Raw genomic sequence first — 21,568 nt, forward strand, 5'->3', positions numbered from 1 at the left:
CAAAAGAAGATGATTCTCTTAATGTAGTCTAAATAATTTGCTGTTGAGCTATTGTCATATCGCGGACAGACTGCTTATTATCTATGTAATACGAGGTTTCGAGCTCAAGAATGTCACCCACGTTCGCTTATTTCTGTCGGCGTATTTCGTAGGTAATATCGATCAAATACGGTGGTTTCTGCACAGCGTGGAGACACGCACGCGGCACTCGACGCAAAACGGTCACGCTCACAATCAGTTGAGTATTCTCGACGACGGCGGGACGGACGACCGTCGAAAAAAAGAAAATCGCGTCGTGGATTTGGAGAATATGTCCGAGCAACAAACAGATTCGTACAACTCGAGACCGGTTACGTCGAAGAGATCGGAGAGGCCGCCGTTTAAGCTGTGTTTTTCGAGAAACCAGCAGATCGGAAGATCCGACGCTTGCATATCAAAAGCGAACGGTATACATATATCTTCCCCGTAGATTGTCTCTCGATCGTTCACCATGGAAACGAAATCGAATTTAAATCGGCTTGTAACTTTACCGCGAAAATCGACGGCGAGGATATCCGGCGGCTTTAAAATACTTTATACAGATTTCGAAAAATGGCAGTGATTTTCATACAGTCTCATATAAATCCGACTTTGTACGAGTTATTGAACGAAATGGATTAAAAGAAAAAAGAAAAAAAAGTCTGGCGCGACGTCGAACCGCCGTCTCGCGACTTCGATTTTCGCACCGCGAAGCCGCGAGCCGAGCGTAATACGATCCGAATAAATGCGCACGCGAAGTGCAAAATCGATTACAGCGGACTTCGTCACGCCGAAATTCTACTCGAAGGAACTTGAGGACGCGCGAACTGCGGATGTAAGCGACACGCTCGAAAGACTCGCTACGGAACAAGATAAGAACCCAAGGAGACTATACCAGTCGCCGCTATTGACCAGCCACACGTAATTCCTGTTTCATTCTTGTGTCTGCACGTTGATTTTATCGCTTGTCTGTCGTTTCAACGGTTGATTACGACAACTTTCAGTTACGGCTGGTGGCACGACAAAGGAATACACCCGAAGGACGCACGACTTGACTTCCATAAGAGAACGTCCGACTTGGTGAGCTTCCAAATGAAAATTTACGCAGAGGATCGAAGGCTGAAAGGTCTCAAGCAATAACCAGAATCGACGTCGTTTCGTTTGCTCTTACTTTTACTCATTCTGCCCTGTAATAACAGCAATTTATTGTTGTTATGAAATCAGAATTTTATAACCAAGAAAAATGTGTTTCATTATACTTATGTATGCACTTATTGTAGTTATCTTAGAAGCACTATCATAAACAATATTTTGCAATTCACGAAAAAAAGTACCTACATCCTCTGGAAATAACCAAAGTAGATTGTGCTTACGTTCGACAGTAAATCGCACCTGCATTTTGTATGGCAGAAATCTTGCATACCTTCTTCGAGTTTCTCGCTAACAAACGGTATGCTGATCGGATAAAATAAAGTTTTATTTAATAAGATAAAATAAGATAAAATCTATGAGAACATATATCACCTTGTTTTCTTAATTCGTTTTTATGTACGATTATTCTCGATCCAAAAAAAGTCACCGAAGATTCTCTAGTATTCCGTCAAACTTGAATACTCTAAACAATATTATACCATCATAGTTTAAAGTTCGTGTTCTCCATCTAACTCAGCTGCAAACAAGAAGTAAACAAGAAGTAATGCGTGAGTTTCATCCGTGAATGCTGCAGTGGACGAGAGGCGCGCCGCCATTGGCGGCGCGCCAGTTTCACGTCGAAGTCGTACCGCGGAAAGGGCGCGAAAGAGATACGCGCTCGGCGCTGCTGTTGCAGGTTTCGATATCTCGGCATGTTCCCGCGTTTCGGCAGCCAGCCAATCAGCACCGGCGTGCTGGCGGGTTCGGCGGGACGAACTCGCGCGCGCGGGGCGGGCGACCGAGCCGCCACCGAGCGATTCGTCGTGTCAAAGGTGCCCGGGTCGGAAGGCTTCTCGGACTTCTCGAAGAAGATTTGAAAGCGAAGAACACGTGAACCCGGCTGACCGGCGAGCGGCATCGCCGAGGATGAGTTCCGGTGGCGTGGCCCAGCATGTGCGACCACACCAAGAATCCCGCCCACCGAGATCCCGAGAGTCCTCGTCGCCTGAGAGGTAAGACCTAGACCCACGCCGCTTTTGGTTATCAGACCCGCGCGAGATTTCCTACCTGTTGCCCGCGCGTTTCTCGCGGGCGAGGGAGAAGGGACACGGCAGGTGTACACCCGCGCGCGCACTCTTTCTCCGTCTCTCTCATAAAATAGGGTTACGAGCGAGCCGTGGACACGCTCACGTAGATCTAGCATTCCCTTCGGAGCTGGCATGCTCTCGGTAGAGTTGAACGGCCTGCCCCGCTCCGCGATCGCTCGCTTTTGTTATACTTCGCAGCGAATGCTCGACGTAACGATCTCTTGATCGCACGCTGCTGATATTCCTTCGGTTGCACGTCGTCCCGCCTTTTCGTGAACGATATTTGTGCTTGTGATACAACGAGGGACTTCTCGCATCCATTCGTTAATTTTGGCCAAAACGTTGTGCTTTTGTCGAATGTAAGACTGAATGTAAGACTGACTCTGTGTTGTTTGTGATGTTTATGAAATAGTCATTTCAGATACTTGAGAGGCTGCTTTCTTTTGGCATGTGTAATTGAACATTAATTTTAATTTGCCTCGAACTATTATATGTAACATATTTTTATTTAAGATATATCAATTTATTTATTTTGCTATTGGATATCCAGTACTGTTGTCTTTGTGATTAATATCTAATATAGTTTGTAACTTAAATACTAATCCTCCTTTCCTACAGTATTTGCCTGGTTTTGTAACATATCAAGACTTTGATATTGTTAGAATTTGGGAAATAAGAGATTATATCTGAGATTATATAATGAATAAAGATTCATCATCCTCATCATCACCTTGGTGGAACAGGTTTAATATTAATTTAGTCCTTTACTTACAATGAAACTGATGTATCTGTTTCAGCTGACCTTGTAATTAAAGAATGTTTTTTTGTTTTCAGTAAACGATTACGTTTGGATGATGGCTGTAATGTAAATGAAACTTCTCAAAGTAATTCAAAATGGCCATATTCAGGAGATGCCAGCCTCATAGAGTCTGAAATTCTGGATGATATGGGTGTTGGCATGCTTAAAAGTGGAGCAATAAGCTGTGAAGGTACAAAAAGACTAGAAGATGAACCTGAAGTATTTGGATATCAACAAGAAATTTATTTAAATTCTACTTTAGAAGTCACAAATACAAACAGGTTTGTAACGAAAATTTGCTTTAAACATTTTAAATTATAATTATCTTTATTTATTGTTTGCTTAATTATTTCGTTAGGATTCCACAAGGTTCCTATGACATGGATGATTTAGCTGTGCATGCAGAAAATGAATCAGGCTATTCTTCAAGAATGGAAGCTGACTATTTTGGGGAACTAAAGGAGAACTTTACCAAGGAAAAGCCTAACGCTTCTATTGAAAAAAAAGAACAAACTTGTTCAGACCAATTTTGTTTATTTAGAAGAAAAAGAAAGCCTTCTGTTGAAGGCGAAGACAAATTTAATGTCTTATCAGATGAAATAATTTTGATGATATTAAAATGGTTACCTAAAAAGTGTTTGGTAATTATAATAATTACATTTAAAATATACTAATTAATTATATACGCCACATGTTTATACATTTGAAAATTATTAATGGAATAAATAAGTATAAACTATTTTGTTTTCAGGTACGTTCTATGTTAGTATGCAAACGTTGGTGCCAAATAGCTCGCGATGAAGCACTGTGGACTAGATTAGACTTGGGTAGTAAAGTTTTAGGCGAAGGCACGTTAGGGTATATATTGCCACGAGGAGTACAAATTTTAAGACTGGCACAAGCAGAAATCGCGGATTCTGTTTTTTGCGAAGGCAGCGAGGTTCTTATGGAATCCTATATCAGTAAATTGCAGTATTTGGATTTGTCTATGGCGGTTATGTCGCCGGTTGGTTTAGCCATGCTACTATCCAAATGTAAATATTTGAAAAAATTGTCACTGGAAAAATGTGTAGTGAATAGAGATTGCTGTAAAGCGATTAGTCAAAACAAAGAATTAGAAGTCTTGAATTTAACAATGTGCGAGAATATAGACATGGAATGTATTATGGATTTAATAAAACTCAAATGGTAAATTTGATTTTTCTTTATATGGATACAGGTGTTCTATAGTAAACGGACACTATTTCGAGAGTAGGTAGATTTTATCGCGATGGTTATAGAACAGATAAGTTCTATCTACTTTCGAAAAATTCGTTTCGTTTATTATAAAACACTGCATATGAAAATATGCAATTCCTGATTTAACATTAACGATGGATTGTTTCAGCTTAACTGCTCTTAATATGGCATGGTGTTCTTTGGACAACGACTGTATGACTGTATTTTGTAAAATGCTGCCAAAGTCTATTACACGCTTAAACATAGCGGGTTGTAGAAAAACGCTGACTGATGAGAGTGAGTAATGGAATAATTACGATTTATTTATTAGCTGTGGCATATATTTCTTTTTAAATTTTAGACGTAAAGGATTTGTCAAAAAGATGTCCGGATATTATAGAATTGGACTTGAGTGATTGCGCTATGCTCACAATGAATACCGTCCATAATTTACTGAATTTTTCGAAGCTCGAACACTTGTCACTAAGCCGTTGTTACAGTATTCCGCAATCGGCTTATATAAGACTAGCTCATATGCCATGCTTATTATATTTAGATGTCTTTGGCTTAATGTCGGATTCGGTACTCAAATTATTACAAGCTACTTGCTACCGCGAACCTGAAATTAACAAGTACCTTTATAGCTCAGTCGCGAGGCCGACAGTGGGTATTCGAAGAACCAGCATTTGGGGCCTTCGAGTTAGAGATTAAATTTAATACACAGGCACATTTTGATCAGATTATGAAAAGAAATTTCGTCAGTAAATCGAGAAATATTTTTAACCAAAGGATGAATCTATATTTAATATTCCATCTTTTTATACAGACTGAATACTGTATTGATAAAAAGAATAATTTAATAAAATAAAATAATATAGATGGTTAAATAATATGCATATTTTTCGAAAATTTAATATTGAATTATTGCTCAGATGCACAGAATTATGCATTAAATATTTCAAGTGTTAGTGATAGTCTCACGCTTATTTTTGAGATAAAAATTCTAAACAAAATTCGTCAAAGGAATTTATTCATAATGAACGTTAAGTCTGTACACATTGATTCTAATTATTTCTTGATATTTAATGTGTCAAGTCATTGTAGGCTGTTGAAATCGTTTTACTTACAACTTTTGATCATAATGTATTTATATTAAGTTGTGTTATACATATACTAATTTTTACTACTAAAGATCTCAGAAAATTAAGTAACGGCCAGATATATATATATCGTCATTATTTATACAAAGAGAAACTACATAAAATGCAAAAGCTCAAATCTGTAATGCGTTTATCATAAAACTGAAAGCTTATTAATAGTTAACGTTTATATAAATTAATGAACTTGTTATGCGTACAATAAAATTTCTTGGATTATCAATTAGTAAATTATTTTTAATATCGAGTACATGTTTTGTTAACGTATTGATTGAGATATATTATTGAATTTCTCTAATAATATATAACTGATATATTATCTACTCGTAGTATTAGACCAAGATAAACGTACGCGCAAAGATTGCGAGTAGAAATGGTGGCTCGTAGCGAACTTTGTTGGAACTAAATCGGTTGCCGACATCGTCCTATTATTACCCACCAGTTATTGTAAAATAACGTACATACCGACAGTTATTAAAACGGTGTTATCAACCTCGAGAAAGTTTTCTACAAAAAATTGAATTTTTTTCGAAACAGACGAGGTAAAGAGTATCGCCTACTGGAATTTGACGAATTATAATTATAATTTCTTCAAGATTGACAGAGTGTACGAGACGTCAATGGACCCGTCGACGGTTTACACGTGTCCCCCAGCCGTCTCTTGTTCTATCTGCGCATATTCGTGATCACGCGCGATGATGTTCTAGTGACTTTCCACGTTTCCCCGCCCCTCCGCGACGGTCGCACCACGGAAACGGTGAGCCTTCGCATGCGCTTCATTCCAAAAAAAAGCATCAGCCATATTGGTGTGTTGTATCGCTGTCCTCAGTAATTTCGAAGATCAGCTAAGGTATTTCTCCCGATGGTCGCCGTCGTCGTCGCGACCCGCACCGCGGACGTCCCAGTGTCCGGCCGGCGATCGTTTCCGCGTGTCCACGCGGCTCCCATCGCGACCGATCGCGCATGCAGACCACCCCGATGTTCGCCAGCAAAAAAAGTTTGGTTAATGTTGCCACCTTGGCTCGCGAGCCAGGCCAGCCTCTCTTTTATGAGAGCACGTCGCGGCCGCGAGACTACGAGCGACCCTCGTGATAACGCGTGACGGCCTAGGCACGCACGACGCTCTTGCCGTCCCCCTCGTCGCGACGCCATGGGCGCGGAGCCCCCGCAGAGATGCATTTACGAGTCTCGCGCCGCTGTCTGTTGTGCCACCCTCCACATTCATTAAATCAGACGTCCACGACGTGTCATCGCGTTTCTCGCGGCACCCGCGCGCGAGCGATCGTTGACGCGAGCCATTCAATACACTTTGTAGCAACAGGTACAGCCTCTGCCCGAAGCCCGCACGTTCGACTCGCGAGATCGTCGTAATTGAATTCGCCGTCGCACACGTGTCCGACGTTCGGCCGTAACAGATGACGGACCTGTCATCGCGACGGCGAGCGAGTTTTCTCGGTAACCCGCGCTCTTCCGCGGGCGGCTCCGTTACCTCAGCTTCCCGCATCCCCTCGGTCTGCTCCTGCGAATATTTATATTTCGTCGTTCGGCACTCGACAAAGAAAAAAAAAAAAAACCTTTGAACTGTCGCGTTACACAACAGATTTGTGGTCAATATTTTTATCAGATGCTGTCTTACGCCCGTCTCTCTATTTGTATCTTTATCTTTACGCGTGTTTTTGTTACGAGCTATCAACTTTATTTGTTCTCACTTGTGTTCCTTTTTTTATTTTTTTTCTTAGGAGATAGTTCATCATGACGGATTCCATGAAATTCGGTCCAGAATGGTATGTAATTTGTATTCTTGGTAATTAAAAAGTCGTTTAATTTGTAATTGCACTCACCATTTATTGTAGGTTGCGCAAGGTTGCATCAGGCGACAATTGTAATACTGGTAGTGGGGGCGGAGGGACCACAACTCTGGGTACACCTCGCTATCAATTAGCAGAGTATAGATACGGCCGGGAAGAAATGTTGGCCCTGTTCGATCGCAACTGCAAACCTTCAGAGCTATTGACAAGTTTACCAGCACTGTATGTAGAAAAAACTCAACTTCCATTGGCTCTTATAACCATGACAGAAGACGAAACGGTAATTGAATTTATAGCTGAAAAGTTGTTTGTATACTTTCCATTAAAAGTAAATTTTTTTTTGTGTATGGGAAATATCTTTTGTAATACGGACATGTGTAATTTTGCAGCGTATGTGGAATGGCGGAATACCTAATGTTGGTCGTGGGAGAGGTAGCAGTGTCGATCGTGGACGTGGTAGAACTGGAAGAGGAGGCTTGTATTCAACTCATTACTCACGCGGAGTCGGTTTTGATGACTCCGGTGATGGAATACGAATCGAGGGCCAATCATTCCAAGTACAGAATTCTCTTTTTATTTTTTATTAAGTATTGTGATTTTAAACATAAAAATCTTCCCTTTGTTTTTTGTATATTTCTTTTTTCTTAAATGCAATTTAATTGATTTTGCAGAATCAATGGGAATTTAATAATTATTATATAATTAAATATATGAATTCTACACCGGCATAAAAACGATGGAATTTTATCAATTTTATTTATATAAATAGGGAAGAAATAGGCCATTTGATAGATCTCAAAGCGAACGCGGCTGGTCAGAAAGAAATGGCGCTTCAGATCCTGGAGAATGGAATGGTTCAACCAGTCCTAGAAAGGATATGAATCGTGGTACTAGTGGTAGTTCGCTTATAGAAACTAATTGGAGACGTCATCGTGGCAGTGGAGAAGACGATGATAGTTGGCGCAAGTGGGGTAAATATGTGTCTTATTTTTTTTTAATTTTTTTGAAAGAGTTCTATATTTTTACGTAATAAAATATTTATATTAGGAAGAAGTAGTTGGCGTGAGGGTGGCAGTATGGATCGGGATAGATTGGATCGAAATGAAGGTGACGGAGAGGAAGGTAGAGGTGGACCAGGACGGTGGGAACATCGTGGAAACCATAGACCTTCCCATGACACTGGTCATCACCCACCACCTCGTACCGCTCGTACTTGGGAATCGAATCATCACGATAATCATGATAATCTACCTGAATGGTATAATATATATAATTTTTTTTCTTTTTTTTAATTTAATTATAATAGATTTTTATTTACGGAATATGTCGAAACTTAATTTTACATTTTAAATGTTATATTTCAGGGCAACGGAGAATCCAACGGAGAGTGGTGGTAGTTTTGATGCTTCGGGCGCATTTCACGGTGGAATGTATTCGGATGATGATGAGGACGGTGCGGGGGGTACTTCTCAACACAGAACTCGGCGCGTGTCAGAAGGAAGTGCTTCGACTGTAGTGAGATCTAATAGCAAGTTAGCTTTTGGAACTGGTTCTGTTCAATCCTTGAATCGCCATACGAGTAATACAATAGGTAATACATTAAACAAGGAACGACCAAAACCATTGGATTCGCTTGAAGATAAGGACGATTCTGTGGAAAAAGAGAGGAAATGTAATTCACCTTCTATTAAATCTACCAGTGTGCCGCCACCTGAAAGCAAGCCCACGAAAACTTTAGCATCGTCTTCGGATCTCCTGCAAAAAAAGACTATCGGATCTACAAATGTGGATAAAGTTGAAACTTTAGGTGAGAAATCTAAAGAGCCGCCTAGTGGAACTCGTCATGATAAAGAAAACGTTCAGCCGGAAATCATCAAAGCGGAGCCGCAGATAATTACCGTGACCAAACGACAAGTTCCTCTGGAGCATCCAAAGCTCGTAGCACATAACACGGGTACCGCTAATGTCAGGCAGAGACCGGAAGATGACCTGGACAGAATGAAAGAAGAGGCTGACGCTTTGGTAGCCAAATTAATGGCAGACGAGGAAAATCACAAGGAAAAAACAGCCGTTACGAGTGTTCCGCCTGCAATTGGTAACCAACCTTCTGCCGCGGTTTCCTCCACGGGTAATCAGGAAAAATGGTTTTACCGTGATCCGCAGGGTGAAGTTCAGGGACCGTTTTTAGCCAGTGAAATGGCTGAGTGGTGCAAAGCTGGTTATTTCACTACGGGATTATTGGTGAGAAGAACTTGTGACGAAAGGTACGCCACACTTGGTGATTTAATCAAAATATTTGGAAGAGTACCGTTCACGCCTGGACCACCAATACCTCCATTAAAGGTATATATCACACGTATTACTATTTTATTACGTTTTATAATTATTTTACTAATTTATAAATTTTAAATAGCTTATAATATTAATAATCGATTTATAGTGTAGTGTTAAAAAATTTATAAAGCTTAAAACTTAAATAATATTAGAGAAGAAAGCAAAAGAAGGACGAATTTTATTTGCTGTCATCTGTAATATTCAAGTATTTGCCATCTGGGAGAAAATTTAGAGATTTCGAAAAGAAAGCTCACAAAGTGACATATTATTATTGCATTTTTAACTTTTTAATTGCTTAGATATAGTCATATTGATAAAATGGAATATTTTTATTCTCAGTTAGCGGATCAGGTTCTTCCGCCTGTTCCTAATACTGTACCCGCTGGGTTAGCTCCTGGTGCTATACCAAAGCCTGGGATAGAAGATCCACTATCTATGTTTATGACATATCAGCATGTGCAAATGCTACATAATCAAATGGTCAGGCAGATGAGAACATCAGCGATAGCAAAATTGTCACAGTCGGAGCACTGGTCTACGTTAACTCCTGTCGAGCAAAATCAGTTGATTTTACAATACGTCATACAAGATGGAATGCAGGAAATTCCGGAAATGCCGATGTCGACAAATCCGTTCGTGCCTCACATCGCGTCTCAGACGGCTAATCCTGTGATGCAACTTTTCACTCAAATGCAACAGGTATGCCCAAGCAATTTATAATTTTTTAGTTAATTTTATTTTATATTTATCGCAATGTATAATCATATCGTGATAACGATATTACGCAGACAAAGACGCAACCTGAGACTCATTTATCAACGAATCCACATACGACCGCGTCAGCTCATCCAGCTGCGGTAGATCCGATACAGCAACTTATCCAGCAAATGGGCGGTATGCAAAATTTGCCCGCTATGCAACCAAATATTGCTCCGACTCCCGCACCGACGCAGGAAGATAATCCAATAAAGTCTTTGCTACGTCAATTAAATGTCAACACAAACGGCCATCCGCAGACAGCTCACATTGACACTATTTGGCCGCAACCACCACCACAAATAGGTCCTCAGTTCAATGCGCAAAATTGGTTAGCGCAGGTATGTTATAAATTAGACTTAATAATTTAAAAATATAAATACTTAACGATGTGTTACTTTTTTTTTCAGGTTGGGCCCATTCCCGCGATGCCACCGGGACAATTACTACCTGGTACTCTGTGGGATTTACATGCTAAAGATATGAAGACGGAGCAACAAATATTGGTAAATTACCTTTTGTTCGATTTTCTCTTAATTTTTCATATAATTACGATAAATAGGTACGAAAGATTAACTTTTTTTTTAGGAAGAACAAAACCTTAAGTTACAGGAGGACAGGAAAAAGGAAGAATTAAGAAAGCAAGAAGAATTGCAGCGTCAAGTGGAAGAGGAAAATGCAAAGAGAAAACAAAAAGAGGAACAAGCTAGACAAGCCGAAGAAGCGAAACGTAAAGATGAAGAAAGAAAGAGGAAGGAAGAGGAAAAGAAACGAAAAGAGGAAGAAAGACGCAAACAGGAAGAAGAGCAAAAGAAAAAGGAAGAGAAAAAACGTAAAGAAGAAGAAAAGAAACGCGAGGAAAAGAGAAAACAGGAAGAGGAGAACTTAAAAAAGAAACAGGAAGAAGAAAAAAGAAAGCGGGAAGAGTTTAAAAAACAAGAAGAAAAACAGAAAAAAGAGGAGGAAAAAAGAAAGAAATTAGAAGAAGAGCAAAAGAGACAGGAAGAAGAGAGACTCAGGTATGTTAAAACTACGTGAAGTATGTTATTAAAAAATAAAATAATGATTAAATAAATTCCAGCAAGATTTGCAATTATAAAATTTACAGGAAAGAAGCAGAAGCGCGGCGACAGGCAGAAATAGACGAGCGACGTGCGGAACAACGGCGAAGAGAAGATGAAGCATTGCGTAAACTTCAAGAAAAAACAACAAAATCTCCGTGGGCTCAAGCTCCACGGACATTGACTCCTGCTACCGTAGTTACTGCTTCGCTTGCTGAGATTCAAAGACTCGAAAGAGAAAAGAAAGCGGTAAATTATTTATATTTATTATGTAAGTAATTCTTGTCTACGTTTATTGCTTTTTCTTACAGGAAGAACAACGACATCAACAATTAATACAGCAACAGTCAGCACAACAGAAAGCGATAGATGCGGCACAAGAAGCATCGGCAATTGACTCTTCAAAGCGATTGCAATTTAAATGGGCAGAAAAAGCTCTTGCTCCTAAAACTCTTCAAGTGAAAAGTCTCGCGCAGATTCAGCAGGAGGAGCAGAAACGCATCGCTAAGGTAAAGGTACTTATTACTTTGAATATGCGAGTGACATAAAATGTTTTTGAAAAAAATACGTGATAAAAAAAATATAATATCTTAGCAACAAGAAAGGGAACGACTAGAAAAAGCTGGTCAGAAGGAATCTGCAAGTATGCTGCAGAATGCCGGTATATGGGGTACAGCATCACAGTGTTTGAATTGGGCTAATTCAAGTGCTGCGTCCGGCAGTCAAGGGTGGTCCGTAAATTCTGGTACTACTGGTTTTTGGGATCCTACACCTGTTAAATCTGCCGCCACCACGAAACAGCCGGCTAAACAAGCTCCAGTTGCAAAACCTACCTCCAGCCAACAGCAACAGCAACAACAGCAAAATAGTAATAATAAAGCGTCCAAAAATAAGAATAAAAAAGAAGAAGAACTAGTGAAAAAATTGTTTGAACAGAACACTGCCAAGACCGACGAATTCACGCAATGGTGTAGTAAAACATTAAGCAGTATACAAGCATCTGTGGACAGTAAGTGTCCCACATTAAGTGTTTTTACGAATTTCGTTTTCTTATATGCATTATGCATTTGCAGTCCCTACGTTCGTTACGTTCTTGCGAGATCTTGAAACACCGTACGAAGTTAAGGAATACGTTCGTGTTTATGTGGGAGATACCAAGCAAAGTATGGAATTCGCTAAACAATTCCTTGAAAAACGAAGCAAATTGAGATCAGCGCAACGTCCTCAGGCACAAGCTGACGACCTGTGTAAGCCAGCACCTGCTGTTAATCCAAATGCATCTACAGAATTTCAAGAAGTCAAGGTATATTTTCGTACACGATGTATAATGATAAGAATCATTTAATAATCTTATTTAATCTCAATCGTCGGTACAAATATATATTATCAAGTTTACGAGATGCATTTAAATATAAAAATAATTTTTTTGTTTAGGGAAAATCCAAGAAACCAAAGAAGGGAAAGATGTTTAAAGTGGATAATAGAATCCTTGGCTTCAGTGTAACTGCTGCTCCCGATCGTATTAATGTAGGTGATCGCGATTATGGCGAAGGCGTCTGAGCTATTTCACCAATTACCTCGTAGAAATAATGCAACGCTCGTTTCCTTAAACGGTTCGTTATTTATTTATTATACATGCCAACGGGTGCTAAGAAACCCACTTCGGGTATTTCTTAAAGCAGATACGAAGACTTTTTACAATCCAATATGCGAGTAAAGAAGCTCATCTCTTCAGAGTCGATCGTTGACGGCGGTCTTTATTTAAGACCGACTGAGCGTGGCGTTATTTTCTTATATTACACAAAAAAAAAAAAAAACTCCATTGTACATATTACTCAAAGAACACTTCACATGAAAAAAGACGGACTTACTTTTTCCTATGTACACGACAATTAGGGTTCGAAACTTTTATAACATTTCATCTCGTCATCGTCATTTAAAATACATCCAAGAAGAAAAAAAAGGACAGAAAAGTATGCCGATCGATAATAATTGTTCATGCGAATATGTGGCAGTCAATAGCAATATGTGTATGTAAAGGTGTTCAATGAAAAAGAATATATTAGAACGTGCTTGAGATTGCGAAAATCATCACTTCTACAGTCAAGTGCAGTACTGTATGTACAGTGCGTGAGTATTTGCCTTTATTGAATCCTATGGATTTTCACTTCATCACAACTACACATCGTGAAAAGAGATTTACGTTATATTACTAATATATTCTGTGCAACTGATTTTATGTGCATTTGAAGCATAACAAAAATCTTCCTTTATCTTTTTAATACTTCCTCGTCATAACATTGCAGTAACAGTATTTTAAGCAGAATACATAATAATTGTATACATAAAAGGGATGCGGCACTGATAAACAGAATGGAAACTTCATCATACTGAAACAACGGATGAAAAGAAATAGCGATTAAAGTGATACTTTCTTGATATTATGAGGATAATTATGAAATAAAACTAGTAGTTTTCGACTCAGTATAGTATTCTTCATAGAGATTTTCAGTTACACAGTAGATACAACAATAGCGATTAAAAGTAATATTCGTATAACGCGTATTCCTCAAGATATCGGCGTACATGAAAACCTGATAGCACTGATTATCGGATATATGGATCTCATTGTCTTCGGAATAGATTTCTATTCATCGTAATCGTTCGTAACAGCAAACATTCAGAAATGCAAAAAAAAAAAAAAAAAAACAAAAAAAACTTTGAGAGATTTAAATAATGCAATATATGCAGAGAGAAATAGTATCTCTTTTTGTAAAGTTTTATTTTATAACTCTATAAATGTCGTAGTTAAAGATCCAGAGCTACTTTTTAGCACTTTTGAGAACATTGATTTTGTTTTTCTAATTGGATTAATACGCATTGACACATATACGATGTTGGATAAGCGTGAAATGTTGTGACAAATCTGACCACTCGCGTAATATTACGATGGTTGTTAACTAAGGTTCATTGATCTTCTCTTATAAAAAAAACATAGGAGAAGATCCTAGACCCTTGCATAAAAAGATTTATGTATAAAATATAGATTAATGTACAGAGTAACATAGTGATGATTAAATAAGCCGATTAAAGCGATATAATAAAAAAAAACCAGATAATTGATATTGTATCAATATTCTATTATTGTATCTAACGTACAACGTAATGAAATAAATATTATATTTTCAATTTGACTTTTTTATTGTTTTATAAATTAACTTAATTATTTTAAAATTTAGAACTTTTAATATCAAAAGAGTCATATATGTATAGATGTATATGTAATATTATAAAATTTTCTGTTAAAACGAATGTATGAGAAAGTTTATATGTATATTTTCTCTTGTAAGTTAATATGTAATATATTCTATACTTTATATACTCTGTATGCGGGTGATAACAGATTGATTCTGAACGAATATACGGGCATATGTTTGTGATGGAATTGCAGATATTCGAAATAAATTTTATTGATTCTTATAAAAGAGGAAAACTCTTGAAAAGAAAAGGCGTCGATGTATGATAATGCCCTATGACGGAATTATAGAACACGAATTAACCTTTCTACTCCACATATTGCTACAAATAACTGCTTGAGAATTAGCGCGGATTGTTTTAAAAGTAAGCACGAACGATATTTCATAATACACGCGATGATATTTTGTAATGCTAATGAATGCAATAAATCTTTTTTAAGCATATGTATTAAATGTATGCGGGATGAGCGGCGTTGAATATCGTTACGAATTGTTATACATGTTATGCATTGATTCATACGATGTCATGTATCATAATAAAAATTATTTAATGGACTAATTAATATTATTTTTATAAATCCAATGTTTTATTATTGGATTAGCGATTCAGTATTTGGATGTTAAATGCCTTGTGTCGTCGATTTATTTTACAGCGATACAAATCGTGCAAGCGAAAGCAAGGTATATTAAATAAAGTTATTATAAACAGTCGTCTTTCAGTTGTAATTACATACGTCTTCACGATACGTATAAATATCATGATATTTGTACTTTTATGCATTGTTATCTCTGTGTACAATATCTATCATACATTACATATGTATATAATTATATTTCTTTAAAAATTTTCCAGTAAATGCAACAATGATTGGTCTTCTTACGCGAGGATATACTACAATTGTTTAACAATAAATTTACAGAAAACGAAGTTTTCTGGAATGTTTCCAACATATAGAATAAATTATTCGAACACATTGAGAAATTTACATTTCAAGCTTCTGTAATAATAGTTAATCTTCTTTTCCTTTCCCGTTGGATGGTACAATGTGAATATCGCTGTAATCTCGCGCAATGTCGATATACTGAAAATTTATTTATATATGTATGTATATATTTATTTATGAACGGAGATTTTTTTCGATATGCATATTAGATATGCGTCAAATAAACAATTAAAAAATGTAAAAATTAGATACTTAAGTTAACGAAATGGAAAAAAAAACAATGATAAAAAAGTTTTACTTATACATAATATTAAAAAGCATAATACAAAATATTAAAGTATTAGAATACATGCATATAAGTTAGGTGATTATAATTTTTGCATTACCTTTCTTGGGACGAGAAATTCCAGAACCTGTAGTATTATATAGCACAACGACACAACGAGCAAGTAGGCCAATACACCGCTTTGTATTTGACTAGCTAATCGTTGTCCTAGATTTCTTTTCGCTTCACATTTCACTAGATTATAAACTATTTCTGTACGTTTGGTGATGTTGAACCAATTGTAATATACACCTATTCTCCTATGCATCTCGAAAGGGCATTCAACATTGCCCTTTTTATAATCCACTATAGCCATCTCCAGTCCTTTAATTAATGCAGGTACAGTGGGTTCCACGAGGTAAATCATATCCGGCGGTAAAACTTCCGGAATACCTCCAACTTTCGTTGATACTACTTGCAAACTGTAAAATAATTTTTTTTTTTTTTTTTATTACTTGACAATTTTATTAATAAAAAATATATAATCCAAATTAATTTTAGATTTCATAAATCAAATAAAAAGGTAAATGTTGCGCGTACCCACAAGAGGCTGCCTCTACTATAGCCATACAATAAGCTTCCGTCAGACTTGTATTCAGGAAAATGTGACCTTTATTCAGAACATGTTTAACTTGGGAATGTTCTAAACTGCCTAACAAGGTAACTCTGTGTTGCAGTAGATTTCTCTCCCGCACTTCTTCTATGAGCCACCTTTTTGGACCATCTCCACCAATCAAAAACTGTACATTTTTATAACGTGAACAGATCTCAGGAATTATATGGGCTAGAAGGTCAACACCCTTTCTATACACTAATCGCGATATTATTACTATGGTAACTGAAATTTACGATTACATTATTAACGATTAAAATGATGGTTTTCTAATACAATTTAAAAGAATTTCAAAGTTTGAACTTACTAAAATCGTTGTTCCGTTTACTGACATCGGGCGTAAATAATGTAGTATCAACAGCATTTGGGATAACTGAAACTTTTTCCTTTTGCACTTTGGCTCGTAATACTGTATTTTCTTTTCCAGTATGAGATACGCATATACAATGATCGCAATCAACTAGGGATATTTCCAAAAATTTATTTGTTAAAATAGCAGATGCATCGGCAAAACCAAAAAGAGAATGATCCGTGAATACAGTCTACAAAAAGAAAGTTAGTTATTTTGCGCCAGGTCTAGCCTTAATATAATTAAGACTTACTTTCAGTCCCATTAATCTACCGATTAACATCCCTTCGTGGGCTAAAGCAGAGAATGCAGAATGGCCATGAATTATCTGTATATCCTCTCTTATAAAGATATATCTTATAAGTGGAAGAGAGCATATCATTGTTGGAAGAACACATTGGTTGTAGAAGACTTTGACAGGGATATAATATACCTTAAATTAAAGATGCAAATATATTAAACAAATAAAAAAATATGACTATTTTAAACAAGCTTGAATAACACTTTACTCCTCAACTTAAACTATGTCATTTTTATAAAAGTAAAGAGAAAATAAAAAAAAATATTTTTTTTTTTTTTAATTTTCTCTTTACCTCTTTTTTAATAATAGACAATAATCTAACAATCCAAGTCAGTCTATACTCTTGCTTTCATATTCATCTTTGGTTATTTTTTTCCTATTTTCCTCTCTTAATTTTCTGAGCAAGGTGTTGCTCAGGCTTGATTTAAAATATAATAAAATGATTAAACATGAAATGTACTTTCAAACCATTTGTCATGTATCTTATTCCTACTCTATCCCCATAAGAATGAGTGAGTATTACTACTTTGTGCCCATGTTCCAGGAGGCATTGGGACAGGTTGAAGATGTGCTCTTCGACACCACCCATATTCGGATAGAAAAAATCCGAGACCATGCTACATAAAATTAAATCCATAAGCCATAAAAGATACAAAAATATTTTATTATAAATTTAAAAAAAAACGAATACAAAGGCACTGTACGAACCATATTTTGTGTTTTGCACCGCTCATCTTCGCGCCCGTGCATGATTCACGAGATACTGGATCTAATACGACCGTAAATTCGCCGTATCATCGCTAGGCACGCCCGCCGTTCCCACTCGGTTGTCCAGCTACGATCTCATCACAATGCACTTTGTCTTGTCTCCGATAACGTAGGTGCATTTCTAATCAACTTGTCCCGATTATAAACATTAGTGGGCGAGCAATGTATTCCCTGCGAACAGCCAGACGCGATGACGTGATTACTTTGAAGAATTCTAACCTCAACCGCGACGAAGGCTTGAAATTACTTGGCCCTGAATATGTGACAGCTGATCCGTTCACTCTAAAAGAACGAGGCCAAAAATAGGGCAGGATTAGAGATTAATCCTCAAGTTTTAGATCGTTCTAATTGAGTCCACTTTTTATTTCCTGAAAAAATGCGGACGTCTGACTTGGCGTCGGTTGACTTTCATCAGTACCTATAATACGTTAAAAGACAAGTGTATAAAGTAAGAAAAGTATTTAGAAATTTTATTAGAAAAAAATAATTAATTAATATCTGATTTACTTTATGATTAAGTTATCTATACCACTGAATTTCCTTCAATCTGAGAAATTTGCTGTCGATTAATATTATCCGCGGTATAAATTATTTATTAATTTAATTTAATTTCTTTTTCTTGCTGTATTTTGCCTCATTTCACTTTATTTCACAAACTACTGAAATATCCGACCTTCTGGCCGTATACGATGCACGTTGACTCGTACTACTAATTTTTTTTTTTTTTTTTAATTGTTTAATAAAATGTTATAATATATGTTATAAGATAGCCTTTGAATTTAGTTTGTTTGGCTAATTAGCGCGTACAATAGATGGCATTGGCTTAATTTAAGCAAAAGGAACTATCTAAAGAGTAGAATGGAAATTTATAAAGACATAATCAAAGTAAACAAAGGAGATAATAAAAATGCTTTATAAAGTACACGCTCGTACACTGAAAAGCAGATATGGCATTTGCTGCGACGAGCGGTGACGGCGGCTGGCGTACGTGACTTCCCCCACTCTCGGCCGCCGAGTGTGGGGAGATGTAGTAGGGAGAGGCCGCGTACCCTCACAGTCCTATGTGACCGGTGCTCCGCGACACATGTGCGCGCGTGCTTCGTGTGAGATTCGACGCACCCCACGCCACGATCACGTACGCTAGCCGCCGTCGTAGCACCACGAATGCCATTTCTGACAGTGAGTGTACTACTGATTGTGGATGGTGGCGGGCTCGTAGCGGATTTTCTAGAAATTAACCAATCTTTGCTGTTGCTAGTACGTGTTGTCTCAAAACGCCGAACGAAATAATTAAATTGCTTTTGAACTGATATTCTGTTAATATGCCAATCTTAGACAAGAGGAAAGGAGACGATATTTTGGCGCTGGTACCCGCTTCGAAAAGGACCAAAAATGAAGTCGTCTTTAGCAGCAGAGAAAAAGCGGTCGTTCAAAGTGTAAGCATAATCTAACCTCCGATATAAATGTGTTCCTCTCTCGCAGAAAAATATAATAATTAAATTTTATAGGGCCCACCGCGGACGTCCTCCTTGATGTCTATGATAATGCTACTCGAAGGACACCAAGGAGATATTTTCTGTATAGAATTTCATCCTGAGGGACAGTATCTGGTGTCTACAGGATTCGATCGGCAAATTTGTATGCTTGTTATGCAAAAAGCTATTTTAATAAATTTACATGTAACTCTTAACTTAAGTATCGTATTTTTACAGTTATCTGGAACGTCTATGGAGAATGTGAAAATATTGGCATTATGACTGGACACAGTGGAGCAGTGATGGAATTGCACTTCAGTCCAGATGGCAATCACTTGTATACAGCCAGTACAGACATGACTCTGGGTTTATGGGATATAATAGCTGGGACGCGAATTAAGAAACTGAAGGGTCATACTTCATTTGTGAATTCTGTATCAGGAGCACGAAGAGGTCCTACACTTCTTTGCTCAGGCAGTGATGACAGTACAATACGCATTTGGGATCCTAGAAAACGCGGTCAATGCTACACATTGAACAATACTTATCAGGTATTTTATGTATGATTGAATAATGTAAATCAGCGCTCGGAATTAATAGCTTAGTTCGGCCGATTTCTGATTGTCTCCACGTTTTGTCCCCCACTATCGCTGGAAGCTCGACGGCCGGCTGCCGATCGCTCGAAGCTCGACGGCCGGCTGACGATCGCCCGGGAGACGCTTTAACTCAGAAGCGTTCGTATTTATATTCACGTTAGAATTATACACTTTAATAAATAATTATTAAATTTTTTTTCTTAATTAATAACAATTACGTACATATTACTAATTTCGTATTATTATTTTTATTATTTTTATTAAATTACTGTGTAACCGAGTTTCAAACATATAAAATTATATATATTAAAATACATTTTTATATGTATGAAACTCGGCTACACAGTAAAATAATTATTAAAATAATAAAAATGTTAATAATACGAAATTAGTAATATGTAATTATATAAATTATTAATTAAAAAAAAGAATTTTATTAATTATTTAATAAAGTGTATGATTCTAACGTGAATATAAATAGAAACGTTCCTAAGTTAAAGCGTCTCCCGGACGATCGGCAGCCGGCCGTCGAGCTTCGAGCGATAGTGGGGGACCGAACGCGGAGACAATCAGAAATCGGCCGAACTGGGCTACTAATTCCGAGCGCTGATGTAAATAGTAAAAGTAAAAATTGCTAATTTTTTGTTAACATTTTTAGGTTACTGCAGTGACATTCAATGATACTGCTGAACAAGTAATTAGTGGCGGTATCGATAATGACATAAAAGTTTGGGATCTTCGAAAAAACGCAGTACTCTATAAATTGAAAGGGCACACCGATACCATCACCGGATTGAGTCTCAGTCCTGATGGATCTTACATACTTTCTAATGCAATGGATAACACACTGAAAATATGGGACGTACGACCATTTGCGCCTTATGAACGTTGCGTGAAAATATTATCTGGACACCAACATAACTTTGAAAAGGTTTTTATTCAACAATTTGCCAACAATAAACTGTTTATTGTAATTACAACAAATTAAATTGTTCATTTTAGAATCTTCTGAGGTGTGCATGGTCACCGGATGGTAGTAAAGTGTCAGCCGGATCGTCAGACCGATTTCATTACATCTGGGATACCACGAGTCGTAGAATATTGTACAAATTACCAGGACACAATGGATCTGTAAACGATATCGATTTCCACCCGAAGGAACCCATAGGTAAGCTAGCTTTATTATAAGATAAAGTTTCATACAAATAATGTAAGTTTTTTTTTTTTTTTTTTTTAAATATATTTGGATAAATAACAATGTATTTTTTTTTAGTGTGCTCGGGATCTAGCGACAAGCAAATCTACTTGGGTGAAATTGAAGCATAACAGACATAGATCTCATACTTATTATATCGTCGTACTTGTAAGAAAAGGAATAGAAAAAAAGAAAAATGATTTTATATATTAAGTATAGGTAATTTTCTTATTTGTTTCTTTTTCCAAGTAGCATTATTCCTCTCCGATGTATAACAGTGTTCCGATGGAATTGGAGATTACCGACGGTGAAGACTACTAACGTTTTCACGGTTTAAGTTTCAATAAAGTCCGCTACGAACCACCACTATCTTTA

At 37.2% G+C, this 21,568-nt stretch overlaps 5 protein-coding genes across 10 annotated transcripts; 4 read left to right on the forward strand and 1 right to left on the reverse strand.

The window, feature by feature from the left end:
* Positions 1–36: 36 nt before the first annotated feature.
* Positions 37–1,536, forward strand: LOC139113073 (uncharacterized; the record flags this gene model as incomplete). Its single annotated transcript, XM_070673962.1, is given in 4 exon segments — positions 37–300; positions 302–446; positions 795–939; positions 1,023–1,536. Coding segments are annotated over 4 exon segments (690 nt in total), but the record flags the coding sequence as incomplete, so codon positions are not given.
* Positions 1,537–1,968: 432 nt separating this feature from the next.
* Positions 1,969–5,634, forward strand: Skp2 (S-phase kinase-associated protein 2). Of its 4 annotated transcripts, none has more exons than XM_070674757.1 (7): positions 1,994–2,162; positions 2,856–2,980; positions 3,072–3,317; positions 3,395–3,677; positions 3,788–4,224; positions 4,424–4,551; positions 4,616–5,634. In XM_070674757.1, exons 2-7 carry the CDS (start codon positions 2,937–2,939, stop codon positions 4,963–4,965), a joined length of 1,488 nt encoding a protein of 495 aa, XP_070530858.1. In that variant the 5' UTR covers positions 1,994–2,162; positions 2,856–2,936; the 3' UTR covers positions 4,966–5,634. The 4 variants fall into 4 exon arrangements, with proteins under 4 accessions (XP_070530856.1, XP_070530858.1, XP_070530857.1 ...); XM_070674756.1 differs by lacking the exon at positions 1,994–2,162 and adding an exon at positions 2,234–2,596; XM_070674755.1 differs by lacking the exon at positions 2,856–2,980 and having other exon boundaries at positions 1,969–2,162.
* A 534-nt stretch (positions 5,635–6,168) lies between these two features.
* Positions 6,169–15,186, forward strand: LOC139113532 (GRB10-interacting GYF protein 2). 2 transcript variants are annotated; one of them, XM_070674753.1, is made up of 16 exons: positions 6,169–6,261; positions 7,151–7,195; positions 7,265–7,499; positions 7,609–7,776; positions 7,989–8,190; positions 8,267–8,477; positions 8,584–9,562; positions 9,893–10,252; positions 10,342–10,650; positions 10,720–10,815; positions 10,898–11,328; positions 11,418–11,619; positions 11,682–11,885; positions 11,965–12,379; positions 12,444–12,673; positions 12,805–15,186. In XM_070674753.1, exons 2-16 carry the CDS (start codon positions 7,164–7,166, stop codon positions 12,928–12,930), a joined length of 4,200 nt encoding a protein of 1,399 aa, XP_070530854.1. In that variant the 5' UTR covers positions 6,169–6,261; positions 7,151–7,163; the 3' UTR covers positions 12,931–15,186. The 2 variants fall into 2 exon arrangements, with proteins under 2 accessions (XP_070530854.1, XP_070530855.1); XM_070674754.1 differs by having other exon boundaries at positions 11,682–11,879.
* A 155-nt stretch (positions 15,187–15,341) lies between these two features.
* On the reverse strand, positions 15,342–18,579 carry Pig-a (phosphatidylinositol glycan anchor biosynthesis class A). 2 transcript variants are annotated; one of them, XM_070674759.1, is made up of 9 exons: positions 18,435–18,579; positions 18,175–18,345; positions 17,868–18,098; positions 17,620–17,776; positions 17,112–17,291; positions 16,817–17,051; positions 16,437–16,734; positions 15,958–16,318; positions 15,342–15,709 (listed from the first exon to the last, which is right to left on the reverse strand). In XM_070674759.1, the coding sequence occupies exons 3-9, from the start codon at positions 17,891–17,893 to the stop codon at positions 15,638–15,640; spliced, it is 1,329 nt and encodes a 442-aa protein (XP_070530860.1). In that variant the 5' UTR covers positions 17,894–18,098; positions 18,175–18,345; positions 18,435–18,579; the 3' UTR covers positions 15,342–15,637. The 2 variants fall into 2 exon arrangements, with proteins under 2 accessions (XP_070530860.1, XP_070530861.1); XM_070674760.1 differs by lacking the exons at positions 18,175–18,345; positions 18,435–18,579 and having other exon boundaries at positions 17,868–18,164.
* A 556-nt stretch (positions 18,580–19,135) lies between these two features.
* LOC139113461 (U5 small nuclear ribonucleoprotein 40 kDa protein) lies at positions 19,136–21,406 on the forward strand. Its single transcript, XM_070674654.1, has 6 exons — positions 19,136–19,363; positions 19,436–19,565; positions 19,640–19,953; positions 20,657–20,929; positions 21,001–21,166; positions 21,272–21,406. Exons 1-6 carry the CDS (start codon positions 19,250–19,252, stop codon positions 21,322–21,324), a joined length of 1,050 nt encoding a protein of 349 aa, XP_070530755.1. The 5' UTR covers positions 19,136–19,249; the 3' UTR covers positions 21,325–21,406.
* Positions 21,407–21,568: the final 162 nt, after the last annotated feature.

This window comes from Cardiocondyla obscurior, linkage group LG02 (assembly GCF_019399895.1).
Source record: "Cardiocondyla obscurior isolate alpha-2009 linkage group LG02, Cobs3.1, whole genome shotgun sequence".
Classification (NCBI taxonomy): Eukaryota; Metazoa; Arthropoda; class Insecta; order Hymenoptera; family Formicidae; genus Cardiocondyla; species Cardiocondyla obscurior.